This window comes from Pygocentrus nattereri, chromosome 13, assembly GCF_015220715.1.
Source record: "Pygocentrus nattereri isolate fPygNat1 chromosome 13, fPygNat1.pri, whole genome shotgun sequence".
NCBI classification, from domain to species: Eukaryota; Metazoa; Chordata; class Actinopteri; order Characiformes; family Serrasalmidae; genus Pygocentrus; species Pygocentrus nattereri.
The window spans coordinates 36,488,616-36,500,115 of record NC_051223.1 but is presented as its reverse complement, the minus strand read 5'-3'; the positions used below and the strand labels follow the sequence as shown (position 1 = coordinate 36,500,115).

Below are 11,500 nucleotides of genomic sequence, written 5' to 3'. Positions count from 1 at the left end.
ATGTCCCCAGACTCAGCCTCCTCACTGGAGAACGTGTCAGTGGGATTGAGGAAGGTCCTCAAAGTATTCCTTCCACCGCCCAATGACGTCTTCAGTTGAAGTCAGCAGCACACCATCTCCACTATATACAGTGCTAGTGGCACACTGCTTTCCTCTTCTGAGTCGCCTGACGGTTTGCCAGAATCTTTTCGGAGCAGACTTAGTCACTTTCCAAGGCCTCACCAAACTCCTCCCATACACGCGTTTTTGCCTTGGCGACAACTGAAGCCGCAGATTGCTTGGCCTGTCGATACCTGCCAGCTGCCTCTGGTGTCCCACAGGCCAACCATGCCCGGTAGAACTCCTTCTTCTGCTTGACGGCATCTCTCACCTGGGGTGTCCACCACCGGGTTCGAGGATTACCGCCCCGGCAGGCACCAACTACCTTACGGCCACAGCTACAGTCAGCTGCTTCAACAATGGAGGAACGGAACATGGCCCATTCTGAGTCAATGTCCCCCACCTCCCCCGATATCTGGTCAAAGTTCTTACGGAGGTGTGAGTTGAAGATCAATCTGACAGGTTCTTCTGCTAGACGTTCCCAGCAAACACTCACTATACGCTTGAGCTTGCCTGGTCTGACCGGCATCTTCCCCCACCATCTGATCCAACTCCCCACCAGGTGGTGATCAGTTGACAGCTCAGCTCCTCTCTTTACCCGAGTGTCCAAAACACATGGCCGCAAATCCGATGACATGACTACAAAGTCAATCATTGAACTGCGGCCTAGGGTGCCATGTGCACTTGTGCCATGTGCCATGTGCACTTATGGACATCCTTGTGTTCAAACATGCTGTTTGTGATGAAGTCCAAAAACTGAACACTTCTCGGGTTCAGATCAGAGAGGCCATTCCTCCCAATCACACCCCTCCAGGTTTCACTGTCTTTGCCCATGTGAGCGTTGAAGTCCCCCAGTAGGACAATAGAGTCTCCAGGAGGAGCACTTTCAAGCACCCTTCCCAAGGACTCTAAGAAGGCTGGGTACTCTGAACTGCTGTTCGGTGCATAAGCGCAGACAGCAGTCAGGACCTGTTCCCCAACCCGAAGGTGTAGGGAAGCTACCCTCTCGTCCACCGGAGAAAACCCCAACATACAGGCACCGAGTCGAGGGGCTATGAGAAAGCCCACACCTGCCCGCCGCCTCTCACCATGGGCAACTCCAGAAAAGAATAAAGTCCAGCCCCTCTCAAGGAGATTGGACCCAGAGCCCAAGCTGTGTTTTGAGGTGAGCCCGACTATATCTAGCCGGTATCTCTCAACCTCGCGCACCAACTCAGGCTCCTTCCCCGCCAGTGAGGTAACGTTCCAAGTTCCAGCAACCGAGGATCAGAACGCCAAGGCCCATGCCTTCGGACACCGCCTGATCCACAACGCACCGAACCCCTACTACTGCCCCTCCCATTGGTGGTGGGTCGATGGGAGGGGGGACTCATGTTACTCCTTCGGGCAGGCGTGGTTCCAGGGTGGGGCCCCGGTAACCCTGTTCCGGGCAGGGTACACAAGTCCTGTTTTTGTGTTTCCATAGGGGTTATTATGGATCACATCTAGGACAAGTTTGCCATGGGAGACCCTACCAGGAGCTTTTGCTCCAGACAACATAGCTCCTAGGATCATTCAAGTACGCAAACCCCTCCACCACGATAAGGTGGTGATCCATGGAGAGGACTGCAGATTCATACTGGATTAAAATCACTCCACAGTTATTACCGTCAGACTGTAAAACTACACACTGCAGATTCATACTGGATTAAAATCACTCCACAGTTATTACCGTCAGACTGTAAAACTACACACACTGCAGATTCATACTGGATTAAAATCACTCCACAATTATTACAGTCAGACTGTAAATCTACACACTGCAGATTCATACTGGATTAAAATCACTCCACAGTTATTACTGTCATACTGTAAAACTACACACACTGCAGATTCATACTGGATTAAAATCACTCCACAGTTATTACTGTCATACTGTAAAACTACACACGCTGCAGGTTCACTGATCTTTTAATCTACAGAAATGTAGCTGAAGCTAAAGCAGGTCTGTTAGAGCTGAAATTATGGTCATTCCAGTTCACTGGTGTACGTGCAGAGTGACGTGTTTCTGGATGACCTTAGAGTCAAGTTCTTTGCCTTTCTCCTGGCTGGCATCAGTAGTGGACAGACTGTCTGATGTTGTCAGATTGCCCTGTCCATGCTGGCAGGGTTGGAAAGGAGAGTGATGAAATTTTGGTAGAAAGTCCAGAAATGCTGTAAAGGCAGCAGTGGGGGGTGGGAAGTTAGAAATTGTCAGGTCACATTATGAACTGATGTTGATAGAACGTTTTCCTGACAAACGTTGAGATGTTCTAATATGTTCTGTTGTATTTCCTAGGAGCAGTTCCCTCCTGCAATGCCCCTTCAGATGCCCCATGCAGGTCAGCCAGTGATGCCCTCCGTGTTTACATCCCAGGCTCCACCCACCAGTCACACACCAGGAGTGCCCCGCCCAGCCAGCAGACCTTCCTACCCACGATACCCTGCTGCAGCTCCAGGTACCAGCCAGTCAGTTCCTCTGTTAGTCCCTTGATCAATTTGTCAGTCACTTTGTCCTTCAGTTTTTACATCAGTTAGTTGATCAATTGTCTGTCAGTTGTTCTGTCAGATCATCCGTCATGCAGTCAGAAGCTGTTTGTCTGCTGCTCCTGCATCTTTTCTTGATCAGCAGCCCAAACGCCTAAATTTCACTGTGTTAAATAATTTTCTCTCTCTCTTGCTCTCTCAGGATTTTCACCCTCCCAGCCTGTAGGGAGCCCCGTGGTGTTTCCCCCTTCCAGCCTGTCTGGCCCTGTGCCCCCCTTGTCCTCTGCTCCAGGGGGTATAGTGCCAGGATCTCTGCCAGGCTCTGTGCCCATGATGCCCACTCCTCCAGCGCCCGGGTTCCTGCCTGCTGCCTCCCTGCCCCCTCTGCCCCCCAGTTCTCTTCCCGGGGGGCCCATGCCCATGTACTCCGGGCCATCAGGGCCGCAGGGTGCTGCCCCGCCTCCCCTGGGCACTGCCCCCCCACCCACAGGTACAGTGTACCCACCCCCAGGGGTGGGGTACCCACAGGGAGGACCCGGAGCACCTGGAGCTAAAACCTACAGTCAATCAGTTCCTCCACCTCCTACAGGTAACCTGCTCACCTCAGCGCCCTCTCCAGGTTTACTGTCCGGCTTTTAGTGCCAAAACATTCCTTTCAGAACTCCCGTTCTGTGCTAGTTTTCACTAGCAATACAGTTAGCACCGTGCTAAAGGGGTGAATGTGGCTTTAGCGTAAAGCTGTGGGTGTTTGTTTCAGACTTGATTTGTTAATTTGTGGTGTTTGATTGCAGGCGGTTTCCTCTGGATCAGATCACATAGAGAGGAAGAAGGTGACAGAGACCTGTGTTCGCTTTGGAGGGAAAGCTAGCAGACGAGTGCAGAGTTAGATGATCAGCTGCTCGCTGAGACGAAGCGCTGTTAACATGCTAACACTGAGCTCTGAGTGCTGTGTGGGCCGATGCTGGACCATTTAAGCATGGCTGTAAAGTTTTACTTCAGCTTTGCAGAGTTTACGCCAGCTTTATATTAAATGGTGCTGTTGGAGATTAGAGCCCATTTCACACCAGATGCAGCAACCGCGCCACATGACGCGCGCAATACGCTCCTGTATTGATCCATGTAGCCTTTCACACCGGCCGTACGCATCATGCTAGCAGTGTCTCTGCAGAAACAGTAACAAAATGCAATGTCTATGCTATAATATACAATCTGGTCTAAGAAACACAGCAACAAATCTAGTTTGAACTCTGACAGGTTGAAATGCCTTAAGTAGGTTAATGTTGTGTCTTTCTGTCATCTACATAAAGTTTATATGAAATAAACGGACAACGTTTATATTACATGAAAACGCAGCACAAACAGCGACCACTCTTGCTTTATGATGCGAGTCTGTTGCGTCCGGTGTGAAATATCAAGCATCGTGGAGTGGTTCCGGATTAGCATGTGCAGCGCATTGCGACTGGTGGGAAAGAGGAGTGTGAGAGCGGAGACACAGCTCTCCATCATTATCTGGCGGAGAAAACTTTCCAAAATGTTCTGCAGTTTCAGACGAAGTTAATGTGGCTAAAGATGACGAAAAACTCATCTTGTCAGCATGACAACATTATCCATCACTTCTTTTTAGCCACATTTACAATGTTTGGATTATCTGTCCACATAAATGCAGAACTAAAAGCTGAAGTTTCTTAGTGGCTGATTTGTTCCTGTGTTCCCTGTTGCAGGTGCTCATGATGGCTGGAACGATCCTCCTGCTGTTCGCAGCGGACCTAGAAGTAAAAAGGTAACAGTGATCGTGTTCAGGTCCCTCCACATCATTAGCAGGTCACTTTAAGACCGTTTTCATTTCAACATTTTCACTACGTTAACACGCATAGTTAACTCAGTAACTAACAATTTTTTGTGGGGTCGTGGGCTGGAGGTTAGGGATCTGGCCCTGTGACCGGAAGGTCGCCGGTTCGATCCCCAGAGCCGACAGTCCATGACTGAGGTGTCCTTGAGCAAGACACCTAACCCCCAATTGCTCCCCCGGCGCCGTGGATAGGGCTGCCCACCGCTCCGGGCAAGTGTGCTCACTGCCCCCTAGTGTGTATGTGGTGTTTCACTTCATGGATGGGTTAAATGTGGAGGTGGAATTTCCCCGTTTGTGGGATTTTAAAAAAATATCACTAAACATAATAATAATAATAAACAACCTTATTTATACATCCCATTTTAGCTCATTAGCTAACATTAAGCTCACTAATATATTAATATATTAGTAATACCCAGTGTCTGTTGGTAATCCAGGCTGTAAAGCTTCTGTTTTTACTGTAATGTGTTGATGTAAAACACTGATGTTTTCCAGATTGCTGGAGATTACACACCTCCTGCTCCCATCACTGCCCCCGTCATGAGCTTGTCTGCAGAGGGCGCTGTGCCTCAGGACAGAGTGCAGGTCCCACCTGGAGCCCCCCAGGAGCCCAGCCTACAGGTGAGAGAAACATACAGGTTACACAGAGAGACAGACAGTATCATGTATGTTTTAATTCTCATATGAATTCCTGAGGTCACTGTGCTCTACTGTTTATTACAGCCTGTTACACTGACACAAAACACAGTCCAGATCCTGTGACCGACTGTAATAGTCTGGATTGTGTTTATGTAACCGTTTGATGTGCATTTTGGTGAAATTGTATCTGGATTGTTTGCGTGTTGAGGTTCTTCAGCAGCTTCCTGCAGAGCGAGTGGAGCAGAAGGAGATTCCAGCAGAGCACATGATCCTGAAGAGTACCTTCGACAGTTTAGTGCAGCGCTGTCAGCTCGCAGCTACAGACCCGGTACATACACACACTCATTTAAACATTTCTACAGAGAATAATAATATTAATAATGACAGTTTGATTACAGTAATCAAGCAATGATAGACTTATTATTATTATTATTATTAATAGCCTTATTGTGGGTTTTACTAAGTAGCCATTTCATTTTCATAATAATGACTGAACACAGCAAATGCAGTTTTTAAAACACTCGAGCCACATGTTTTTAGTGAGCAGTTCAAAGTTCGCCTTTAAGCCTGAGGTTAAGGCAGGTTTATTCCAGGATAATCAGGGTGATTTTGAGGTGCCCTGATTTCAGAAAGGTCTTTTTTTTGTCATCTGGTCTGTTACCCATTTTAAAGTCCCTGATCTGCCAGTCATGTCAACCCTGGGGGTGTTGATGTAATGACACAGACCTTAAAGGACAACAGAGGAACAAAATCAGTGGAATCTGCAATTGTGTGTTTTAACAGCAGTTAATATTTTATAGTTCTGTAGTTCCAGCCAGACATTAGATTCCTGCTCTAGAACTTCAGAGAAGAGCAGAGCTGCTTCAGTGTGTTCATGAACCTCATTAATTAATGATCTCCTCACTGTTACAGAGTCCACCTGTGACTATTTACCGTGACTCTGTTTCTCTTCTCCAGCAAACTAAAAGGAAGCTGGATGACGCCTCCAAACGAATCGGCAGCTTGTATGACAAACTCCGAGACCAGTTGGTGAGAAGACCAGATTCTCTTTCAGCAAACAGAGTTCAGTACATACAGTAAAGGCTAAAAAGTAAACTATGACAAATATGAAGGTGATTTGTTGAACTAATAATAATAAGAAGAAGAATTTTTATTTTATAGAGCACTTTTTGTGCCAGTGGCAGCTCACAGTGCCATACAGTCAAGGGATAAAGCTGAACAGTAGCAGAAGAAATTGAGTATTTAAACAATGAGCAATATAAATCACTTACAGACAATAACACATCAGATTAAAGCAATAAAGACCGAAGAGCCATAGAGTTTTAACGAAGCGCTGAGTTAAAGAGCTGCATTTTCAGATGTTTATTAAAAGTGAGCTCTGAGCTCGACTGTCTAATAAAAGCTGAACTGAGCTCCACAGTTTAGAAGCAGAAGAGCAGAAAGAGCCTCTCCACATTTTCTGTGTTTTACTGAAAGTGTGTGCAGATGGTCAGATCTGCAGATCTGAGATCATAAACAGACGGACATTCAGGGGCTTTAAGGTCATGTGGAGTTTTAAAAACCAGCAGCAGAGCTTTAAAATCTTTGCTTTAAAAGGTATTTAAAAGTTGTATTCAAACCAGAGATCTACAATCAGGGATTCTGTCAGAGCTTCACACAGCACTGCAGCTGGGCTTCACCTGCACTACTGCGGATAAATGAACAGCAGAAAAATAAACTGCACAGTTTTAGCAGTTTAGCCCTGCCCATTCGGCCTACAGCCGTTTAACCCCTGCCATTCGGCCTACAGCCGTTTGGTCCTGCCCATTCGGCCTACAGCCGTTTGGTCCTGCCCATTCGGCCTACAGACGTTTGGTTCCGCCCCTTCGGCCTACAGACGTTTGGTTCCGCCCCTTCGGCCTACAGACATTTGGTCCCGCCCCTTCGGCCTACAGACATTTGGTCCCGCCCCTTCGGCCTACAGACATTTGGTCCCTCCACTTCGGCCTTCAGCCGTTTAGCCCTTGCGCCTTCAGCCTTCAGCAGTTTAGCTCTGCCCATTAGGCCTGCAGCGCTTAAGCCCTTGCCCCTTCAGCCCAAAGCAGTTTAGCCCCACAATAACTTGGACCGTCCTGCTAAATCTGACATCTGTGTCCTTCCTGTCCCCCAGCTGTCCCCCAGCATCCTGTCCGGCCTGCACGAGATCAGCCGCTGCGTGTCGGCCCGAAACTACCAGCGGGCCCTGGAGCTCCACACACAGGTGGTCAGCAGCAGCAACTTCAGCGAGATCTCTGCCTTCATGCCCGTCCTCAAAGTGCTCATGACCATCGGCAACAAGCTGGGGGTCTAACCCACCGGATCACCACCCCCCAACCACAGTATTAATCACAGAAAAACACACATAGGATCAGATATGGACATGTTTATATTGTTTTTTTTGTTTTGTTTTTTTGGATCTGTGGATGAACTTTGCTTTGATGATGATTAGTATGCTGATTCTCCGGGATGCAGATACACTCTGATTTATTTTTTTTTATTTTTTTATTTGTTGTTGTTATTATTTTTCTGCTCTCTTCCCAAAGAAAGACGCAGAGTGGCGTCCCGGTCTGAGAGGTGTGTGTTCTGTGCTGGTGTTGATGTGGTGACGGTAGCTGTAGTTGTTGTGTTAAAGTGACTGAATGATGGTTCGGTGTGTTCTTCACAGATGCAGGAGCACGTTTGGCTGCTGGCACGTTTGTATAAGGTTGACTGACGGTTTGTTTGAGGTTTCATGCAGGAGAACGGCAGGTATGACCGTTAGCGTCCCCTCCAGATGATAAAGCTTGAAATATAACACTCCAAATGGAAGCTGGACTGTGGAACTGTTACTTTGAGGTCAGGAACTTTGCATTCACATCCACACGGTAGAACACGTCTTCATAAAGTGACATCATCTGGAATTTACTGAGTATATATAATATTTCTCATTGGGAGATTGGGTTTGTTGTAGTGTAGTGAGATGTGACGAGATTATACGATTCTTACAAAAAATTAATAATGAGAAATATTACATATCGTTGCTGTCCAATGAAAAACGTGTATCTCCAAAATAGTAACTTTACAGGAGAAGGAAAAAACACTTTTACCTTTCAATGTAAGTCAGTGTAAAAAGATTTTCTTCCAAGTGATTTTAGAGCATTTTTTTGGTCCATGCCTCTTGAAATGAGTTGAAATGTTATTTATATATATATATATATATATATATATATATATATATATATATATAATATACACACAACAAAAATTGACAAAAATACAGATACATGGTTTTCTTTGGCCAGTGATTGAATAGATTTAAGCTGATTTCACTGAAGATAAGCAGCTTATACGGCTTGATTTTAATCTTCTTTAACACTTAATGCAGAATTTGTTAAACAATCTATGGATTTCTCCTCAAAGTTGACCCAGAGTTTCAACTATATTTCATATTGTAATGATGACACATTTCTTACTGCAGTTTAGTCCAAGACTAGACTAGTCCACATCCTCAAAACCAGCTTGTTATCCTCATCCACCAGAACATAACTGCTCACCATTTAAGGAGAAACAGGAAATTGGAAAAAGAACCCAAATTTTGTTAGAAAAACACAAGATGATGCCGTGACTGAATCTATCTAGAACAAATAAAGAGTAAAAAGAATTTAATTTTCTAAATTTGTGGATTTAAAAGCGCGTTTCCCTTTTGTGCTTTTAAATCTGTTTAATCCATCCTGATGAGCTGAATGTACCGCGGCTTTAACGTGTCCTCCTGTAGTACTGTTTTCCTCCATTGGTGTGGAACAGTCCAGAACACGTTTAGTTAAAGCAGAGCCCTAATTTTTTCGCTGTCCAGCTGAAGCTAGCACTGACCTGAGCCTTCTGCATTTACACACTGCACAAAATGTTAGTGAGTAAAATCGATTTTAAATCTACTCGGCATATTTAATATTTCATTACGAGGCTGTTCTTAGAATATTATGATGAGCCCGTGTTTACTATTTACATATTGCATCAATCATATTTATTTAAAAATGCGTTTTCCATGGAGTTCCATGATACACGTCTCAAGAAAAAGTGTTTATGCAGATGGAATAGGATCATTTCTCTTCATAATTTCTCTTCTCTTGAAGTAAAAATGTGTAGAAATAAGCAGAATCGTCTCATTCTAGCAGCAGACTCGTAATATGAAATATTGTGTAGACTGACTAGATTTAAGATGATTTTCAGTTGCAGAATGTCACTTAAGTACAAACAGCGTCTGCTTAAAATTCAGTCCGGACTGAAGGAATTTCCTGGAATTCCAGCAAACACTGTCAGCCTAATAATGTTCATGTTTGATTTTCCTTCTCAAGCACAGCATTAAGCACATTATTATGATATAACTGATGAGTTAAATCAGGGGTAAAACAGTCAGATATTCAGAGTGAGGCTGCAGGATTAGCATCAGGAAGTCCTTCATCAAACCGTTCTGTTAATGTGTTTGCGCAGACAGAGAGGAATTAAACGACTGGAATGAGTTCAGACTCGTCACTCTGTAAAAATTAACTAGATAAATGAGATTAGATTTATTGAGAGATGAGTTAGAATTAGTAAATATTTGAATAGTTAATTATTTACAATTGTACATTTTTAAATAGCTGAGTCTGAACGCTGTGTTCCACCAGAGGGCAGCGTAGAGCTGAGTCTGAACGCTATGCTCCACCAGAGGGCAGCGTAGAGCTGAGTCTGAACGCTATGCTCCACCAGAGGGCAGCGTAGAGCTGAGTCTGAACGCTATGCTCCACCAGAGGGCAGCGTAGAGCTGAGTCTGAACGCTATGCTCCACCAGAGGGCAGCGTAGAGCTGAGTCTGAACGCTATGCTCCACCAGAGGGCAGCGTAGAGCTGAGTCTGAACGCTGTGTTCCACCAGAGGGCAGCGTAGAGCTGAGTCTGAACGCTGTGTTCCACCAGAGGGCAGCGTAGAGCTGAGTCTGAACGCTGTGTTCCACCAGAGGGCAGCGTAGAGCTGCATAGCAACCACCTTTGATACCATAGCAACAGCATGTGAAAGTTTGTTCACGATTTTGCCTCATTTTACTCTCGTTTTAGTCGTACAGATTTAACGGAATTAAACTTTCAGCGTTTAGTGGTTCATCCGGTTAATCTGAGAACTCTGATGTTGGTAATGTTTTCAGAGGCCTGTTAATCTTAGAGACCATAGACTGTCTGTCTGTCTGTCTGTCTGTCTGTCTGTCTGTCTGTCTGAGCTCCATGCCTCCTGCTGCGAGTCTGAGTTTAACCCACTTCAGTGATGACGAGCGATGCTCTGCAGCTTGTCCTCCTTACTCAGCCGGCATGTGGCAGCCTGTTTCCTCACGAGTGCCGGACTTTTATTTTGTTTGGTCTGTTTTTTGTGGGATGTGTTCTTTAAATATTCTCTAAAATCTGAATTGCCGTCGCTGGCTGTGATCCTGCACTGAGTTTCTGGCTCCAAAACAGCTTTACCTTCATGCTGGGATTATTTAATGAGTTAACAAGGCCGTAATGAGCGGATTAGAGCAGATTAAACGCTAATCTGTGCAGTTTTGGGGTAAAATCAGAGAGATTTTCAGCTCTGGATCCATTTTACTCTCATTTACAGCCGCTGAAGTGTGTTGGCGCATTTATAATGTATTAAATTAGAACATAGACAGTTAGATATCATGATGTTGGGACTACAGAAGATGATAATTCCTGGTTTAAAATAATAATAATAATAATAATAATAATAATAATAATGTCTGTTTTGCTTTATTCGCTTTTTTATTGAATGAATGTATGAAGACGCTGATTCTGTGCGGTTGGCAGAGAATCTGTCACTAATGACGAGAGATATTTATGGATTTGGAGGGAATTGAGTGACTGATGATAAATTATTATAAGGTTTTGGATTGGGGGGGGGGGTGGTAGCATAGCTAGCACTAGCGTAACTAGGTTAAATTTAACTGTTAAAACAAAAAAGTGCAATTTGACAAAAATGTGAATTTAATGTTCCCATGGCAGCAATTCAGTAAACAAAACCACCCAATCCGACACTGTTAAAGTAATATTTAAGGCTAATTATGCTAAATGACTGTTGTGCTCACACACAGCAGGGCAGCGGAGCCGGACTGTAGAACCGCTCTCGATGCTCACTGAACACCCCGAAACTGCGGGTTAAAGATGCTGTAAAGAACCGATTTGGTTTAAAAACAAACGTTTTTAAAAACAAAACAAACGTTCAGCAGAACCGTCGACTGTAGAGGAGAATCAACTCCTTCAACAATGAACTAGATCCGCCTCTGCGGCCGAGTCGAGTCCTGTGTCGTGCTGAGGAACCTGTTCTGTGTTATCGCTGTGTGTGATGTGCCGTTTGAAGTGCCTCCGTTCTTTAGTTGCACATTCATAGTTTC

At 45.0% G+C, this 11,500-nt stretch overlaps 1 protein-coding gene across 2 annotated transcripts in view; it reads left to right on the top strand.

Annotated features, from left to right (window-relative positions):
• Window positions 1-7,918, top strand: part of sec31b (SEC31 homolog B, COPII coat complex component) — a 33,917-nt gene extending 25,999 nt beyond the window's left edge. For both annotated transcript variants that reach the window (XM_037543942.1, XM_037543941.1), the window contains 7 exons: window positions 2,417-2,576; window positions 2,807-3,193; window positions 4,326-4,384; window positions 4,949-5,074; window positions 5,301-5,420; window positions 6,050-6,121; window positions 7,242-7,918. In XM_037543942.1, coding sequence (XP_037399839.1) covers window positions 2,417-2,576; window positions 2,807-3,193; window positions 4,326-4,384; window positions 4,949-5,074; window positions 5,301-5,420; window positions 6,050-6,121; window positions 7,242-7,421 — 1,104 coding nt within the window. In that variant the 3' untranslated portion in view covers window positions 7,422-7,918. The remainder of the gene's footprint in view (window positions 1-2,416; window positions 2,577-2,806; window positions 3,194-4,325; window positions 4,385-4,948; window positions 5,075-5,300; window positions 5,421-6,049; window positions 6,122-7,241) is intronic.
• The last annotated feature ends 3,582 nt before the right edge of the window (window positions 7,919-11,500 follow it).